The sequence below is a fragment of the Botrytis deweyae genome (assembly GCF_014898535.1).
Source record: "Botrytis deweyae strain B1 chromosome Unknown BDEW_056, whole genome shotgun sequence".
NCBI lineage: Eukaryota > Fungi > Ascomycota > Leotiomycetes > Helotiales > Sclerotiniaceae > Botrytis > Botrytis deweyae.
The window spans coordinates 113,682-132,913 of NW_024066263.1; the positions used below are offsets into that span (position 1 = coordinate 113,682).

The 19,232-nt window shown below is 42.3% G+C and overlaps 4 protein-coding genes across 4 annotated transcripts; 3 read left to right on the forward strand and 1 right to left on the reverse strand.

Moving 5' to 3' along the window:
- Positions 1-778: 778 nt before the first annotated feature.
- EAE98_011985 (uncharacterized protein) lies at positions 779-6,987 on the reverse strand (the record flags this gene model as incomplete). Its single annotated transcript, XM_038959609.1, has 5 exons — positions 779-4,087; positions 4,137-5,147; positions 5,196-5,299; positions 5,352-6,069; positions 6,121-6,987. 5 exons carry the CDS (start codon positions 6,985-6,987, stop codon positions 779-781), a joined length of 6,009 nt encoding a protein of 2,002 aa, XP_038804033.1.
- Positions 6,988-7,785: 798 nt separating this feature from the next.
- EAE98_011986 (uncharacterized protein) lies at positions 7,786-9,049 on the forward strand (the record flags this gene model as incomplete). Its single annotated transcript, XM_038959610.1, has 4 exons — positions 7,786-7,994; positions 8,045-8,327; positions 8,419-8,966; positions 9,019-9,049. 4 exons carry the CDS (start codon positions 7,786-7,788, stop codon positions 9,047-9,049), a joined length of 1,071 nt encoding a protein of 356 aa, XP_038804034.1.
- Positions 9,050-12,214: 3,165 nt separating this feature from the next.
- EAE98_011987 (uncharacterized protein) lies at positions 12,215-14,421 on the forward strand. Its single transcript, XM_038959611.1, has 2 exons — positions 12,215-12,456; positions 12,531-14,421. Exons 1-2 carry the CDS (start codon positions 12,332-12,334, stop codon positions 14,239-14,241), a joined length of 1,836 nt encoding a protein of 611 aa, XP_038804035.1. The 5' UTR covers positions 12,215-12,331; the 3' UTR covers positions 14,242-14,421.
- A 572-nt stretch (positions 14,422-14,993) lies between these two features.
- EAE98_011988 (uncharacterized protein) lies at positions 14,994-19,222 on the forward strand. Its single transcript, XM_038959612.1, has 3 exons — positions 14,994-15,792; positions 15,877-16,820; positions 16,872-19,222. Exons 1-3 carry the CDS (start codon positions 15,471-15,473, stop codon positions 19,071-19,073), a joined length of 3,468 nt encoding a protein of 1,155 aa, XP_038804036.1. The 5' UTR covers positions 14,994-15,470; the 3' UTR covers positions 19,074-19,222.
- The last annotated feature ends 10 nt before the right edge of the window (positions 19,223-19,232 follow it).

The following is a 19,232-nucleotide window of genomic DNA, read 5'->3' on the forward strand; positions in this document are numbered from 1 at the left end:
ATAGTCTTCTCTAGAATTCTGAGTTCACATCATACCATACTATCATCCACACTCAGCAAGAGGAGAAACGAAAAACTACAACTAGACGAAATAATGTCCATTTTACCAGTTTTAAAAAGCGAAGCTGGAGCATTTCAAATCGGAGTTTGGATGTCATGTCATATCATGGAACTAATAGCATTTTGGCGTTGCATTTCGATTTCACTTCAATATTTACTTAAATATCACATACATATATAATGAAACCATCAAGTCAGTCAAAACTAAATCACCATTTCTCGAATACATACATGAGAAAGTTTAGCCATATCTTTTTGCTATTCAACTACCATTGAAGAAAAAGCTAGCTCGCTATGTATTATCCATGCATGTATAATCTAACCTAAGTGAGGGGAAACCGCCATCACTTTGCACCACATCGCATCTTATTGTGATCGATGAAAAACTCCGCTGTGTCCCCTGCAGATGATATCACACGTAAGTGTGCTTTCAGGCAAAGAAACCTTATTGAATCAAAAAAGATGAAACTCGTGAGTGAGAAACTTTTGGAATATCATCGTGTCGTCACCTCTCACTCACTAGAAATCTATGAAATCATCTGGCCGTAAAAAGTCAAGGCCGTGAAAGTCGTGTCGTGAATTGCGAGAAACGCAATGCTGTCTACCCATCATCGCGAGCAAAATGCCAAATCGTGTCGTGCTTAATTCGTGGTCTTAAAGTCGTGAGTGAATTATCAAAAATCTCTCCGTCCGTTTCTTCATGCCTGTAATTCCATGCTTCAAATTTCCAGTAACTTTCGTTTTTGTGCTCTCAACGGTCCTACAGCTTCATTTTCCTTTTCATCTCCATTTAAACCACCCTCATTTTCCTTCAGAAGATTGCCAACAACCTCTTCTCGATATCCCATACTAATGCCCTCCATTCCGTCTTCACGTTCAACAAATTCGATATTGCCCTCTTCATCAACAACATCCCCTTTACATGCGCATCCATATTCCTCTCTGAATTCTCTGACACTCATCCCCTCCAACTTCACTAGGGCTTTCCTTGCTGCTCCTACCCTAGCATATCTCATACTTTCGGCAGTGGCAGTTGATACCACCTTATTGTGCACAATGACCCCACAAACCACAACATTCTTTCTACCATCCTCTCCAGGTACTTCCTTACTGACTGGTGCCCAGTCCTCACATCCCATGTTCTTTTGCAAGAAATTTGTAAGGAAAGTGGTTGGGTGCTTATTAGCATAGGTATCATAGATACTCATATCATCAAAGTACCATCTAATATGCATTTCAAAGAACTTCTCAACTTCACCGTAGTTATACTCAGAGTCGACAAAAATGGCACCAATGAATGCTTCTACTATATCGGGAAGACATTTAGGAGGTTGACGAACGGCAATCCAATAATCACGAGCATAATCAACTTCTTCTTTACCGGCTCTCTTTGCGTCTGCTTTGGCTTGAATGAGAGCTTCATTGATATCCGAGGAGTAATCTGCAATCAATTTTTGAACTTGAGAATCGAGTGTCAGTAGATGTTTGTGAAAGCCCAATTTAACACAGAGAGCTCCAAGAAACTGGTTGGATACCATAGCCATCTTGTGCTCAGTGAGCCACTGAGGATCTTTTGTTGGATGGTTGTGGAAAAGGAAGTTGACACATGCCATATCGAGTAGCGAGTCACCCAAAAATTCGAGACGTTGATAACAAGGAATTTGCTCGTAGATGAACAAGTATGCCGGATGTATGAAAGCTGATCTTAACAGGCGTGGGTGTTTAAAATGATATGGATGTTTCACCTCAATTTGCCTTGCCATATCAATTTGTGCAGCTGTAGCTACAGCAGTTTGCCACTTTGGTTTCTCATACAATTTGTAATAATCAGACCATACAACAGCATTATGGTTATCACTATTGACGACTTCGGTAACGGCACGAACTGCATTATCCATGGATTTGCTTTCGTGATGACTTAGTAAAGCAGCGCCAATCATTGCCTCACAAACATCTGCGACTGACTTATCACCGAGCTTATGGGTATTTGGTGCCGTTGCTGTCTTTCCTCTTAATAACTCGGGGCCCTCAGGATACCAGGCACGTCGGTTGAATGCTGCTGACCGAATGTATTTATAAAGCTCCAGTTTCAAAGCCGTGTTGAACAGATTTTTGTTGCAAATTAGACACATACGATCAACATGGTAGCGAAATTCGTCACTATCAGGGTTCAGACCGTATAGAGATATTGATGTTCCCATCTTCAAGAAGCAGTCCCCAAGAAACTCCAATCGTTCATAATTATTGCCCATTCCTCTTTGAAAGTTTGTCTGTTCCTCGCCATGCTCTCCAGAATTGTCAGAATCCTTGGTTACAGCTTCTAGCGCAAGATCTGGACGAATGTCAAGATGTAACAAGTCTGTTGCTTCAAGAGCAATGAGATATGATTCGACTCGATGAATAATTGCAGGCAAAAGATAAGCCATTGCAACCACGGTAGTTGGAAGAGGCGATACCTTCAACGGTTCTAAAATAACAAAACACTTCTTTGATGTCTCGACCTCTCCTCCATCAAACTCATCAAGCAAATTTCTCCGAAGTGAAATGTAGGTTGCTTCAACAACAGGCTGTTCTTCATCAAAAGTTCGTCTTGTTCTAGCTTTTGCCCAGAGACTACAACTATACTCCATGATATTACTATTATTCTTCCTAGCTCCCTTCCTGGGGGCCGTGTTTGGTGGGACTGGATCCAATGGTTTGTATTCCTTCGTGATGCGAACAGACCATAATTTCCGCGATCCATCAAAGGGATCAGTTATAAATTTGTCTTTGAAATAATCATCGGGCTTCCCTAACCATGGCTTGTGCTCCCATGGTTTATCAGCTTGTTTGTTCTCGAAGTCTTGGACATATGCAACTGTCTCCCAGTCGATTATTGACATTGGGATTTGTGATTTCCAGTCGACAATGGTGTTCAAGCAGCTGATGGGAACTATAAAGTAGGGCATACTATCGGGGTCTGATTTGTAGGCTTTACTGAACACATCTTGGAATAAACATAGGGTGAACATATTGACCTGGTCAAGCATGTTTCCTTCGAGCGTAATTGAGGAAGCGAGAGGTACGCACGAGACTGGAGAGTTTCGTCCTCCTCCAAAATGAAGAACAAATTCTGGCAAATCAGGCAATGGACATCTTGTCAACAAGCCCAAGGGTTGAGATGCTCTGTCAAGACTATCTGGAGTTTTAAGAGACAAGACGGTCATATAAAATATGCCTTGATCCCCTTTGGAAGACCATAAAGTTGGTTTAGTCTGCATATCATAAGCTTCTCGCTTTTTTCCATCCACAGCCAAAAGTGCATTTCTCATCATGTGTGCCGATCTTTTGAATGTAGAAAGTAGGTAGTCGTTGATATACCCTTTCTTGTGCAAAATCACACACGTCTCGAAGGCTGCGGAGCATTTGGCCACTTGTTTGGTTGTTGCTGGTCGACCAATTGCTCCACGTATGGGTGCTTCCTCTGGTAAGATGACCTCGCAAACAAATTGCTTATCGACAGTTGTGACGACATAATCCACTCGAAGAACCGACTCTGGGGCTCGAGGAAGTGAGTCAACGAAGGCGGATAGGACCGTTAAGCTCATTCTATAAGTAAGTTTTGCGTCACTATTTGGAACAGGGTAGATTCGATGGCCTCGTTCCTTCTTGAGGAAATAGTCCATATTGAAATTGTTTCCGGTCAATTTGCGATCTTCTGGAAGAGCAGAAGCAAAAAGCTTCAGCATTTTCTCATGCTTCAAAACCTCTTTGATTGTACGAATCTGTTCCTCGTTGTGGCTCTCTACCATGTGGTAATACCTTGAATTGACATGCCTAGCACGACCTCTGGATTGAATGTACTGAATGACTGTATTGTATAAATCAAATCTGACAACGAGATTACAGTCAGGAATATCGAGGCCTTCTTCAGCAACTGACGTTGCGATAAGGCAGTTGATCTTACCATTGCGAAAATCATGCATGGTAAGAGTTTGCGATCTGAAAGTGATATGCATTTCCCCGGCTGAAGCAGACGTAGTACCAACCTGTAATAATGTTAGGAGTTATGCTCAGTGAATAGAATCAGTTACATACCAGCGGTGCAACCTTCAAGAACGGTGTGCCGGCTTCAGGTGTGGAGAGAAGTGAGGCTAGAAGGCGTGCGGTATACCTCTCTCTGACAAACACAATACACTTGTCATTGGTGGGCCGTTGGAAACGATCTTTGAGAATACTTAAGAGAGCAACCACTTTGGTAGACAAATTGTTCGAATAGTGGACTTTTGTTGTGAGATCATCAGATAATCTTGATGCAAAGTGGGGTGGCTCGAAAATGTGATTTTTGACAATGGACTTGGCTTCTTCAAGCTGTTCCTTGCGTTTCTCTAGCACATCAAGCGGCTCTGGGACTCTTTTCTTATGATGCGCCTGCTCTGTCTTTGCTTGTAGTTTCTTAGACTCTTCTTCTTGAAGACAAAAAGTCCAGATCTGGTCAACACACCAAGATCCTAGAGTCCTACTAGCTTCTGTCCCAAATACAAACGGCTTCCGAAAGATAGGATTATCCTTCAGAAGCGGGAGCATTTGAAGATATAGAGGAGTATTAAACTTCGGGCCCAAAGGATCATAATATGCAATAGTTTCAGGTTTGCCTTTGATTGAGTATTGCAGCAAGCTGGGATCTTCCGCAGTACATATCTGACTGTGTAACAGACCTTCAAGTTCCTCTGCAGCTTTCTTGACATTATCTCTAGCATCTACAGGTGATGCTGTCATCCCAAATATCTTAGGCAGAGTAAAATCTTTTCCCGTGTCATTGCGATAAAAATCCTTGATAATCCTGGCATAAGGATGATCTTTCTTTGCATGGTGAGCTTCATCGAAAATGAGCAGATTTATCTGAGCCATTGTAACAAACGAATGGTGCAAGCATTGACGTAAAATTTCTGCGGTGCAGACAATGACCATGTTCGCATCCATTCGTTTTTTCCACTTTATGTGATCGGACAAATCAGTTCCCGTAAGCCCACAGATCATGTCTGTTGGCTGATTGAGATTGTTTCTGAGCACCGAGTGTTGTTGATGACAAAGGGTCACGGAATCAACCTTATTTACATGTTAGTGTTGATATATCAAGTATCATGTCAGACGTACCAAGAAGAATGAAACACGATGAGGCTTGCCAATAGCTCTATCTTCAAGCTCTTGGTCTATGATCCACCGAAGTAAGAGAACTGCAATGAATGTTTTGCCAGACCCTAAAAATATTAGCCAGATTGGCAAAAATAGAGCTGTCAAAGAAAAGCTTACCTGTATCAAGCACAGCTATAATATTCTGTTTCTTTGCCTTCTCAAATAATTCAAGCTGATAGTCCCTGGGACTTTCTATAATATGCTGTTTTTCTGCCTGGTCTATCAACCACCGAGTAGACTGAATTGCTTCATCATTTGCATGTGAAATCTTTTCTGTCTTTGGCTGTTTGGTAGCCTCCTTGAGAAAAACGTCAAATATAGCAGCATTCTTTTGTTTTCGTGCTGAGATACGTTTGATATCGGGAATGGCTTGGTTCGTGTCCTCTTCCTCTTCATCTTCCCCATCCTCTTCAACAACAGGCAGATCTTTCTGGTTGGAACCTTGGTTGTTATCTAGAATTTCATCGTTTGATTTGAGATCATCAAGGGAAGAGGAAGGTTTATTATAAAACTGGTTGTGACTCGCTTGGGAATGCAAAGGCCGCCTAAGTTCTGCGAAAACATCATCGGTTGTTCTCGTAGCAAGTGCAAATGGTGTAGGGACTTGATTGATTGGGGACACACTCGCAGAATGTTTCTCCGGAGATGATGGATCAAGCTGTAAAGGAAAGTTTCCAGAAGGTATTTGGTCTCCAGAGTCTAATGGTAGAATTACGGGAGAACCTGCCTCATCCATTCTGGGGAGTAAAGGGATTTCAGGATCTGTCATCTTAGAGATTTGAGCTGGATTGTGAGTGGCTATTGCGGTTTGCTGTGTAGTAATCGAGTCGATGACCTGTTGAGGACCAATTAGCCAGTACGGAGAGCCCAAATACATAGAACTAACCGTCGTTGCAACCACATCCGCATGGTGAGAAACTGGTGACAACTCCATATCCGCAGTCCCAGCAAGAAAAGATTTATCGAAGGTATCAGCTTGAGCCATGTCTGTTCTTGAAACCTTTTGAAAGCCTTCACCCTGGCGAGTATCGATGATAACTGGTTTGAGTATCTTTGGGTCAAGTGTTCTTGGATTCTCGATAGAAGAAGCCCAATTTCCCTGTAACTTTCCTCTTGTGCGGGGTATGCTTGAAGAAGGGAAAGGATTCAATGATAAGAAGGCGGATGAACCGAAATTCAGTTTTGGGGCGTGAATTTGGAGGAGGTTTTTAGCTTTTGGAATTTCCTCCTTTGGCAAATTTTGCTTTGGGGGAGTGAATTGAATAAGATCAGGACTTGAAGATCTTGAAGACTCCTCTAGTAAGCTTGTTTCGGGCAATGGTATAGTCGTGTTAGCAATTGGTGCGGAGAGGCCTTGCCCTAAATTAGTGAAAGATTGTTGCGCAAACAAACTCGAAGCTTGAAATGAATGGGAAGATTTATTAAAGAGTGGCCTCTCTGGCTTCCTTAGAGGAGGTCCAAAGATAAATTCCAGATTGCTATCAGGCGAAAGAGGGGGAGAACTTTTGGCATCACCTTGATTGCCTGTTGAAGATAGGGAAGCCTTTTTGAGATAACCACTGTTGAAATCTACTTTAGCATTTCCATTGCCATGTGCAGAAGGTATATTTTCCCGAAAAGTATACTGGGCGACGGAAGAAGACAAGGTTTTAGGTGGATCGATAGTAACAATATCATCAAATGATAAAAGATCCTCTTGATCTGAAGGAGTTATGTCTTTTCTTCCTGCTTGTCGATTTCCATTAGTTTCCATTGTTAATACCAAAAGCAAACACAATTAGTGTAAAATGGTTTGATGTTGCATTCATGCACCTCTTCCAGCGCATGCTGCAGGGTGGGATGAGGTCTACCGTGCAACACTGGCAGGCAGAAGTCAAAATTTAGAAATGATGAACAAGAGAAAGGAAAACAGGCAGGAAAGGCGCAATTACACTTCTAAGGGATGAGAAAGAGGGTTTTCAAGATGCAATGGATATTTGCAGAGTGTTGAGAGATGAGAGAAATTGAATTTTTTATCTGGTTGTGATATTGAGAAGAAGTGAATTTCTCCTTCCCCAACTGGAGGTTCATCTGATGCGAAAAGATCAACAATAACAATGAAGACTTTTTGCTGCTGATAAGTTTCTCATTATCTGTGGGGCATCCTTCGCTTGCGCTCCTGCTAGTGGCTGAAATATGCTAAAGATCTTTCCCGATTTGGAAATAATGAAGATATATAAATTTAGAGAAGAATTGTATAAGGAAAGTGAGTTCGTTTTTGTTATTAAATAAGCTATATCTTGAGTTTACCTAGGTGCCTACTAGGTACCTAGTAGATTCACTTACCTATTGTGGAGAATTTATTATAGATCTGCCAAATCTGAGTGAATCGGGAAGGCGGTCTGCCATCATCCACTGGAGGCGGCCGCATTTCTCCAGCAATTTTGGGCTTTACAGCTAATCCCCCACCACAACATCACACTGTTGCCCTGACGCTCTCCCAAATTATTCATCATATACCTGGTATCTCCCGACCCCCAAACCCGCATATATCCTTCGAATTGTTTTGAATATGGCAGATAGTTCTCTCAAAACCCTCTTCAATTCAGCAGAGCGCCAAAGACTGGCTATTGAATCATCATGGGATACAAATACAGAAAAATATCAGGAAGATGTTGCGAATGCGCTCACTGCATACCAAGAATGTCGGCAGCTTGCAGATAGACTTGCATTATTCAGCCCAAACGAAACTTTGGAAGATGTCAATTCTAGTGATATACAGTATGTTCATACGCATGAAAATAGGGCAGCAAGCTAATGCTCCTCTTTAGATATTTGGTCATTCCTTACAGGATCGCAGATTTGGGTCAACGACTTTCCACAAATACTAGTGATCGAAAAGTAATTTTACAAGAGGCAAAAAAATGTTATGAAGCATTTTTAACTCAACTAGGATATTATGAGATGCTATCTACTGCAGAAAAGAAGTTGTATGCTGAATATCAAGAATCGCCATCTACGTTCTCAACCATTTCCACCACAGATCCAACTGCAAGAAGGAATGCAAAAATCGCAAATTTTAAGATGGAGAAGGAACTTAAAAAGAAGCTGGATGTATGTGTCTTCGGCTCACGCTGGGTTTATTCTATGCCGAGCAGCCCTCAAACGAATCTTCTGATTTGGTGCAACATGCTAACAATCTCAGTTTCTGGCAGCAAATCCAGCCTATCTACAAAACGATGAAGATGCCATCCGCGAATTAGAAATTGCCAAACTATCCTTGTGTTCGCATAATGCCTTTCAATCACTCGAATCCATCAACCGCGAACTCGAGATCTTGGCTATGGCACCTGTGGGACCACAAGTTCCCCAAGGTCAGCAACCGGATGACAGGGAACGGATAGGAGGTCTGCGCGGACCAGACGCAGGATATTCGGATCGCTTGGATATGAGAGATATTACTACAAATAACAAAGGGCCAATCTTGAGTACTGGAGGAAAGCCATTACGGCCATTTACTCTACTAGAAAGTAGACAAGCATTACAAAAGGGTGTATTCAGACCAGGGCATAATTTACCGACTATGACAATAGATGAATATCTGGAAGAAGAGAGAGCGAGGGGTGGTATAATTGAAGGAGGTGGAGAGGCAAGTGGTATTATACCTGAGATTGATCCTGATGATTTCGAGAAAATGGACGAGGAGACCGAAAAGGCTAGAAAGTGGGATGAATTTACAGAGGATAATCCAAAGTAAGTTGAAGCTTCTTCCAGTTTTGGGAATGGATACTAATGATGTTTCTAGGGGCGCTGGAAATACCTTAAATAGAGGATAGACTAATGATTAATGATTAATGTGATACCAGTCAAGTCGAGCGTCGATAACTCTATTTCTATCTTACTTCCAGGCGGAAATATTGGTAGCATATGCATCTGCAGTCGGTTCGCAATCACATCCAGTTCTGACATAGGATCCTGCCAATTAATCACCGCAAATACCCTGCGTGTATGAATTACCTAGGTAGTTGGTGATAACTCCATATATGGAAATTTGCCAAAGAGTGATTGCAATGAAAAGAAGGGCAGTTCATGAAGCATTATAGATGCTTGACTGAGTTGCATTCTACGATAATAAATGAACCCTCTGCAGCGCTACGAATCAGCATTTATCTACCCAATAAGGTCTCGTTGGAGCAGAACAATGCTCGATAGATGGCTGCTAGCCCGTGAGTAAATATTGGATAGTATTCGCGAAAAACAGTTGTTTGTAGGTATGGATAGCCTTCGAACCCCTCCAATGCAGGGTACCATTCCATTCTATGCCCATCAGAGGCTCCTTGCTTTCTAACACAATCTTGAAGGCCCGATTCCTGGCCAAAGTATTTAAATATGTTTCAAGCATTCGATCCTTCGACGATCAGTAATATGTTCGTGTTTTTGGTAGGTAAGTGAATTCAATTGCTAGAATTCAAGCGAACAATAGTTCAGGGCTAATCACTGGTAGTAATCAGACAGAATACTCGAGTGAGTTGCTCAGCACCCGAGACTATTTCCTTTGCAGCGGCAACTCTAAGAGTCTGAACCAGTTCCACTCTGCTGCGTAATCTCCAAGTTCAGGCCGTTCTATAGTCACATCCAATCCCACAATAGAATACTTTGGCAAACACACGGCCAATTACACGTTCGATCCACTAGCAATACCTTCCATAACAAATTATAATATTGATTTCAGGTGTGAGCCTTCGGAGATAAGAGTTTACGCTGGACTAAGTCATCATATCAATCACTTAACTACACTAGCCTCCATAACATGCCATACAACGGAACTTGGGAGTTTAATTGAGACAACAAGAAGCATGTTTCTGATATAGATCTGACATCACTTCTTCAAGAAAATTGTCAAACGCGCAGGTTGGTTTCAAATCAAACGTCGATCCGAGTTCTCTGCAATGTTGTCAAAATTGACCGCAATAAACGTTCAATTACAAAGCCTGTCATTAAGGAACCTCGTCATCATATCACGTGTCGTTGCTCATTTGCTGGTCAGAAAGCTCACCACATTTTGTGTAACCTTGGGCATCCATCTCAGCCTGCCATTTTAATCGCGGCCCTTTAACATTCATCTACCATCCCCATCGTCCTCGGACGTGCATTCACTGATCCAGACTAGACAACTATCCTATGTGTTGGACAAATGCTAACCACACAGATCAAGGAAGATTCCAGGAGTGCAGTGGTGAACTGTTCATTTAATTCATGGGCACTCACTAGAGCTCAAGTACTCTGTGTCTGCTTCAACCATGTTTCACACCTATAGAATGCTTTCTTAATCCTCGAATTTTTAACCATAAGCTAACCAATAGGAATCACCACCGAATACGACGGTACTCGGCGGACATCTAAGACTTAAATAAAAGCTCCCGCCACAAGGCGACATGGTAGGCTGAGCTAAGGTCGACGGTACCTAGATCACGTCCACGACAACTAATGTTGCAAGCAATTCAACGATCGCACGAAGAAAAACATTTAGTTGTCATATTCCGCAAACCATTATCATTTTTTTATATCTGCCGAAGGAAGCATAAAAAGGAAAGAGGATTAGCACTTACCTTTTCATAATGCGCTGCATTACCAATAAAGGCCTCCTGTCATCAAGTACCCCCCTGGTTGACGTTACAGCGTTCGCTTCGGCACCTCAAAGGCGTCAATCAATAGCCTTACATTGTAGTAACGGCAAAACTTGGTCAACCACGGGGGATTGGAAGGCTATCATACGATAATTGAGTAGATTGGTTCAAATGGGACGCATTCAACTTCAACCCCGCCTTCATTGTTCAACGATTCAATAATGCACCTAAGAACCAACATTTGGTTGTGTATGGCAGTCCTACCATTTGTTGTGTCGTACCTCAAATACAACCCTTGTCGAAAGAAAAGGAAGGAATCTGCTGCGATCACTCATTTTCCATCAATCCCGATGACCGGGGATAATGTGTGTAATGTAACCTCAGCGCCAGTAATGAGCACGCGCATGCGATTCCATCCGAATTTATTGTCCTGCTCCGTATAATGCTGAGCACCCTTCTCAACACCAAGAGCCGCGACTTGCCCTCAACGTTCAACATTTCATGCTGGTTGCATACTTTTACTTCTCGTATTTGATATTATTTGACCATCTTGTACACCACTTCATAGATTTGGATTGTGGCTTTACCAAATGGATGTACTACGCATGCTGACAGCTGGGGTGTTAAAGCGAATGTTTCAAGTAGATTGCCGCGTTTGTTTTCTGATATAATCGTTCCTATCGCTATCGGAAAGCATTTCAAGTGCGAATACCGAGATTCATCATTCGTAAGAGAAAGTGCTACGATAGCCAAATGCAAGGTATTGTAGTGCTTACCATAATGCATTGAGGTATCACAACTTCACAAACAGTTAACACGCAAGCAATTGAAGCAATCAAACTACTGCAGCCAGAAATAATAAGGTTACAGTGCAGACCCACCCCGTATCCACCCACCACGTTTATTCCTTATTCCTTTTTCGTTCGTTTCATTACGCCTCTATTTCTTATTCGTCGCTATTACGAGGATGCATGATTGGCATTTTTAATCCCCCCCGCTGAGATTAGCCCTTTCGAAAGATTGACAGGACATTTCTCTCGTATCTTGTTGGTAAAGAATCTCTTTTACTGGCTGAAGAGACTCAATAATGGATCATATGTCATTCACAACGTGGGGGTAGTGAAAGCTCATTGGTGGGGGGAGCTGAAGCCTGAGCAGTAAGCGCTTGTGGGGACACTGGGGAGGAACCATCAACTCGGGAGGGAGGGTAAGAGTGGAGAATGTGCCAAGCATGGTCTAAGGTGGATATCACCCATCTTATTAGTGTACGAAGCACAGCTTGAAGATGGTGTGCCGCAGGATCGAATGATATATGTGGGTGCGCCGGTTGAAATTAGTTCGATTTTCATAGTTCGAAATCCTTTCATACTTTTGTTGCTTTACAACGCTCATGTTTGTCATGTATAAGCAGAGTGAATAAGCTGCGAGAATACAATCGAGCAACCACAAAGCTAATGATACGATATTGATCGATAGCCGGAAGTTGTATCAATGGCAAACCAGATATATGCTCTTCCACAAACATGTCCAACATCAACTGCACCGATATCACAACCCAAAGTTAGACGCTCTCGTGCGAGTAAACCGAAGGTCAAGACTGGTTGTTTGACTTGCAAGTATGTTCATCGCCACTCTCATCCAAACCATGTTTATTCATACCTTTCAAGGCGATATACTGAGCACATTTCAGATCGAGAAGAGTCAAATGCGATGAGGCAAAACCAGGTTGTATGCGATGTGTACGATTTGGACATAAATGCGAAGGTTACGCTTATCTTCAGAGATCCAGTGTGAAGCCCACTGTTGGAACCAACATCGCGCCACGAACGCTGATACCAAGAACTGGATATCTGCCCATAAGTCCCGCTACTTCTCCCACCTCTGTGGCTTCCACGGCCTCTTCTATCTTATCACAGCCAGAATCTTCCGTTTCTCCACCCTCGACATGGAGAGATCAAAGTGCCGAAGCATGTTTCCGAAATTTTGTGAAAGAGATTACGGGAGGTTCAGGTCACTTTGAAGTTTGGTGGGGTCTCATATTCTCTGGATGTCAATCTTCGTCGCTCGTTTTTGATGCTGTACACATGATTGGATCTCTCGATTTACGACCGAAAAATCGGGGAGTTCATATAGGAACCTTTAGACACATGGCTACTTACCACGAATATTGCAATACGAAATGTTTGACAAAAAAGAGAACAGTGCCATTTTCGGAGGGCCTGGGGATAGGCGCAGGAATCATTGATATAGACGTGGAAAGTAGAACAACACTCATCACCCATCTACTTTCTAATATGTTGGCCAGCGGTAACGAGGTCATCAGCCATGAAAGAGTCTCGACTATGTACTTGGGACTAAGAGCACTTCGTGAGTGGGTAGTCAGGACATATATCCCCCAAGGTGGCCGTCTCGGATCGATGTCGGAAACTGCTTGTTTGAAATGCTTTAGTCGTCTGGAATCCCGAATCTTACGATACGCGGATGCAAAACCAGAACATGAAAGAAGGACAAGTCTAGGAGAACCAGATATTGAAATGATGCCGGGCCGATTTTCCAATCTTACAGAGGCGAAGAATGATTTGGAAAGGGTTATGGTGAAAAGCATGGAGTGGTTGGCTTCGACTCTTAAACGACATGATTTTTCAGCATATTATAATGGCCAGGAAAACCATTCTCGCGATAATGGATTATTCTTTGATATTGATCCTAAATTTGAGGAGGAGAAAAGAACATTAAGGGAATACGAACGCTGGAATCGATCTTTCTCGCCTCTTTTCGAAGACCGCCAAAAGAGATGCCAGTCCAATGATAAATTTCACTGTGATAAAGATTCGGATCTGTTAATGGCATATATGTTAAGAATGAATTGGCTTTCTGGATACATTCTTATTGCTTCATCGAACCACCTCAATAGTCTTGACGTTGCCGAGGGAAGATTTTCAGCACAATTACAAGAGCTAAAAGAAATTGCTAAAATACTACGCTCAACCCCAAGTTGGAGAAAAACGCTAGAGGAAAACGGAGATTTCGAACTCGCGACTGTGATTCCATCGATGGTTGTGGCATGGGAAATTCGAGATAGAGATTTAAGGCGAATTGCAGTTTCGATGTTGTTGAAGAGGGGGAAGTATGATTATTTGGGTGGGAGGGAAATAAGAGGATTTTCTGGGGCGGTGGGGAAAGTTATGGAGAGATTGGTGGATATAGAAGAGGATAGGCCGGAGGTGGATAGAGTGTTAGAGGGGGGAGCATCATTGGCTGAGGAGACTAGGTGTAGGAATATTGAAATGGGATGGGATGCGGCGGCGAGAGTGGCGTTTATGAGGTGTTGTAAGGGAAACCCGAGGGGACTGGGACTACCAGGATTTGAGGGGAGGAGAGAGATTATCGTTCAATGTTAGTTGGGATGATGTATTGGATAGAATGAAATTGCTGAAAGATTGAGATAAATGTAAAGAATACAAATGCTATAATGGATGGGATGGGATGGGATGGGATGGGATAGGCGTTAGATATCATGGGAAAGGGGGGTATATGATTTATTACGAAGACTCACTTCAATACCTACTCATAGGTAGACTATCAGCCAAGGAATCAAATTTAAATTTCTCCAAATACATTTCTCTATATGAAATTTCACTTGCTTGCACCTTTTATCAATAGGTATCTACTCAAATATATACATCCAATTTTACGATATACAATTTTGTCAAGTACGTCTAATTAGCATGAATCAACACATCTATTTCCATTTCTAGATCCATCATCGATCTGAATCCGAATCCACAATCAACTTAAGAGAATCCAGTAAAAATCAAGTTGTCTTCCAGTCGGTCAATTAATTCCACTGAGGCTCAACTAATAATGACAGCTACACTCGCTCGGTCGCAATCATCAAACACGCTATGCATCATTGACAGGCTTAGAATAGACCCTATAAACCGCCTCAGCTCAGACCGCTGTGGGCCTCCCTGTGGCTTGTGACCGGATAGCCCTCTTTACTAATGGTTGGGTTTGGTTATCCCTGTGCTGAACTAGACTAGCTAACTAGCCCAGTCTAGCTTACCCCGCCTTATCACGTTGTAGCTTGACTCTTTGGATGGATGGTGAGAAAGAAGGCTTACCTCTTTTTTTTCCCGACCGGTGTGGAATAGATTAGAGTCCAGTTTATCCATTCACTCTTGTTGAGTTGGTTGTGAACTTGTGAACTTGTTATACTTTATTCGGAATTTTTGATCTTCGACCTCTTTATGTTTGATTTATTGGCCGATTTATGTTAAACTAGACGTCGTTTTGAGGAGGCGGTCGTGTTGTTGCCTAGATTTGCATTTATCTCTCTTTTGCCTCAGCCTTGTTGATTTCTTACTCTTACCGCGTATCTGGATTCGTGTACTGGACTATCGAATACCTTGAATTGGAGAGTTGAACTGATAACTTATATTGCTGGTCTCTGCTATCGTTCCGAAAAGGCGGTCTTGTGGTTGCCTAGACCTACATTTGTCTCCTCAGCCTTATTGATTCCCTGCTCTCGCCACATATTCAAATCCGAGTATCATCTCGTAACTTCGGTTGGACGACCAAGTCAACAAGTTTACTCTCATTCATTCAGTTACTCGCCTCAATAGCGACAATGGAAGATTCCGAATCCAAGAACAATAGATCTCCTCCTGGAGCAATCACCTGGAATGCTTCAGATGACATGTTCGAGTTCTCCGAAATGGAAATCGAGAAAGTTGATTCGGAAGAGGCAGTCATCAAACAATCAATCACCAATGAATCTCGTGAAAGGTTAAAACTTCCCGGAGAAACAGAAAATATGGAACGAAAAGACGAAGAAAAAACTCCACCTATGAAATTCAATGATGGATATCAAGATATTTCAAGATTTCCAGGTCAAACAGATGAGTCTGATCAAAGCGTTGATCAAAAAGGTGGTCCCAGTTCAAATGATGGTACGTATCTTTGAGTTAATCATTCTTCACATCTGCCTGGCCTAATAAACTTTGATTCCATACTAACGATATATTGTCAAATAGTGCGACCCCTTTTGACTTCAGAGTGGGGGGATGCCGGCGAGCAACAACGCAAAGCTCGACAAGAGCTCAGTGAGAGAGATCACAATGCAGTCGAGTACAGCAAATCGCTTTTGGATGAAGGCGATACTCTGGTATACGTCTCATATCCGGGAGGCATTACTTTCTACGATTTCAAGGGGGAACCACAACCATACAAAATTTATCGAGCCAGTAGCGACAAATTAAAAGCTCTTGGTTCAACAAAATTCTCTCGGATGTTCGAAGAACGACCACAATATTGGGCGAGAAAGAGAAAGGGTCTTTTACATTATCTTCCAGAAAGTGTCAGATATGTACTTGATCTTACACCACTAGAAGAAGGTGATGAGGCAGTCGAATTGGTATCAGAGTTATCCTGCTCGGCAGGAATTAGGAATTGGTACTTGGCTGAGAAGCGATGTGGTGTCGAAAAGCATCTGGTTGCTGGTGATGATGATATTCCTGGACCTGCAATTGTACCAGCTAAATCTGCCGAACAATTTGGATTGAAAGTCCCGGTAGACGGCTACATAGCCTTTCTTGATTCGCAGTCAAGGATGAACTCGCATGTCAACGATAAATTTGTTTTTACATCTTTGGGTCGTACGGTACCTAAAGATGATACTTTTGTTTGTGACAAGTCTGTCCAAGATTCGAATATGCAGAGAGCTATTAAGAATAGCCTGGAAGATGGTCATTTGTTTATTGGGCCTTCGGGAAGTGACCCGGTGGGAACTGCTCATCATGACTCTACCGAAGTAGCGGGGTCAAAGAAAAGGGTCCTAGATTATTGTCCGATCCGTCATCGATTTGGAGTCGAAAATCTTCTTAGAATCATTCAAGGTAGAGCACCTAAACTGGATTCTGCGCCAAAAGTATGGACATTATTTGTTTTGGCAAAGTATTATGAATGTACAAGCGTTGTGGTAAGCAATCATTCCTTCATTTCGACATTTTTAAGTCTAACTTCATTTCAGATTGACTACATAACCTCATGGATCATGAATGGAAATAATATCAAATTCCTCGAAGTTCTTCCCGAAGCCAGTATAAATATTGGGCTTGGCTTGAAATCACCTATGATTACAAGAGCTGCGTTCTCAATTCTCGTTTCCGAAGAAGCGCTCAATGTTGCTTCAAGAACTTTTTGTGCAGGTCTTGGTAGGCGAGCAGAGTACAAGTATCTTCGGCCTCGTGAAGAGCTTGATGAAGATTTGTGGAACGTTATTCAACATGCCAGTCAAGACTTCTGCGATCGTGTTCAAAAAACAATCACCGATTTGTTGGATGAAAGAATGGCTTGGTTTTTGGAACTTCCAGAGTACAGGAAAATATGCAAGTTTGAAGACTATTGCTATAAAAAAAAAGATAAGAGCAAGAAAGATGAAGCCATCTATGAGAGAAGAAAGTCGGTTATTCAGCAGTTACTCGTCAATCTTCGTCGATTTGTTCGAGGGAAAATTGTTACTTGTTTGAATCAAGGACTAGAAGTCTTTGAGATCACTATGGCAAGTAAAAGCCAACGCGAAGCTCAATGGGAAGTGCATGCAGCTTCAGGAAATGAATCGAATGAGGGTCCAGATCCAAATTACATTTACAACAGTCTTGGCGATCGTGAAAGAGTCTTACTGCCACATTTCTGGCGTCGCCTTCGAGATACATATTGGGAGGATGATTTTGAGAACCCTAAACTTAACTTATACAATCCGCAGCTGGTTCGTTCAGGCAAAAGCCTTGTGGATAGGGATAATATGCGCCTGACAAATACTTCTCATCTTGAGATTTATGTCAACGACTTTAATCGCGAGGTCAACCTTGCGGTACATAAGGAGAATTACAATCCATCTTCGCCCTCGAACCCGTTACCTACTATCCCAGCAGCTGAACCGAAGAGCCTAGATGAAGAGAGACCTAATTATGCATTTATGAGTGCATACAACCAAGACCATGCATATCACCAGGCACGTCTAGCAAGTATTAGAGCATTAGAACTTGAGCTTGCCGAATTTGATGAGAAACCAGATGATGTAGCATCAATATCCTCCGTCTCAACTGACGCTTCGACCAAGCCATTACTTGATCTACCTTTGCGCACAAAAGAGAATAAACTTAAGGTCGAAAATATAAAGGATGAATATGATATTAATGCCCAGCCGGGAGCTTCAACCGAGGCGAAAGAGACGCCGAAGAATTCTGCACCAAAGGTTCTCGAGAACTTTTTGCAGCATATGAGACATAAATCGCTTGATGATTATAAATCATACAGAGCCGCTCCATTCACAGATATCTCGCACCCAGACATAGGAACTAGCTCCGCTCTTCTATCGAAAGATACCCCAAACTTTACCTTCGCTAATACATCCACGCCCTTCTCCGCCAACTCCAGTCCTTATCAACTAAGCGAATCCCCTCACAATTTCAAATTCTGTTGTTTCCTCGACGAACTTAAATCTTATACGGACCAAATTTGTCACTCGATGCTCTCCAAACCAGACGGATCAGAAAACAACATGTTGACGGATACACTACTCTGTTTAACCGATAAGGAATGGCAGTACTTACCGCTTTGGGCAGGGGGGAATGACGATGGCAGTGGTGGTGTGACGAGCGCGGATGTACCACCCGCTTATTATGCTAATGTGGGAGGATTGACGCCGGGGGTTATGTATAAAGGGGCTAGTGGATTTTTGGGGGTAGGAACAGGAATGGGAAGTGAGAGAAATAGCAGTTTGGATGTTAAGGACGGGAGTGCGAGAACTGAGACAGAAATAGGAGCTGGGAGTCAAGTGGGGAGTCAAATTGGTACAGTGTGGGATGATGACAGTGAAAGTAATACGGGAAGTGTCTTCTCGACAGGAAGTTATGATATGGCTGCTATGACGCCCACGGGAAGTGGAAGTGAAAGTGATTTCGAAATTGTAAGCTCTGGAGAAGATGAAGGGTTAGAGAGCGGTGATGATTTCACGATTGATGGGGATAGTGTTAGTGTCAGTGAGAGGGAGATGTCGGATGGTGAGTTTGATGAAGAGAATAGGGAAAATGAGAAGGGGAAGGGAAAAGAGATAAAGGATGAGATGATGGATGAGAATGAAGATGGTGGGGAGGACGATATGGATTGGACGAATCAAGAAGATTCAGAAGTGGAAGATGATTGGGAGCGTTCTTTTACTGATTTGTAGAGGTGGTTTTTTAAATCTTTTTTAATATAAATCTTTGAAATCTTTGAATCATTTTGAAATTTATTTTAGAATGATATTTTTTTAAAAAAAATTAAAATTTAACAAATGAAAGTATAGATTAGATAATAATAAGAAATCTGATTGTTATTATTTAACATT

Bases quoted from the DNA above. Each gene is read 5' to 3' on its own strand.
- EAE98_011987 (XM_038959611.1), top strand. From the start codon at position 12,332: ATGGCAAACCAGATATATGCTCTTCCACAAACATGTCCAACATCAACT. The intron at 12,457-12,530 runs GTATGTTCATCG...AGCACATTTCAG, and splicing joins ACTGGTTGTTTGACTTGCAA to ATCGAGAAGAGTCAAATGCG.
- EAE98_011988 (XM_038959612.1), top strand. From the start codon at position 15,471: ATGGAAGATTCCGAATCCAAGAACAATAGATCTCCTCCTGGAGCAATC. The intron at 15,793-15,876 runs GTACGTATCTTT...ATTGTCAAATAG, and splicing joins TGGTCCCAGTTCAAATGATG to TGCGACCCCTTTTGACTTCA. The intron at 16,821-16,871 runs GTAAGCAATCAT...ACTTCATTTCAG, and splicing joins ATGAATGTACAAGCGTTGTG to ATTGACTACATAACCTCATG.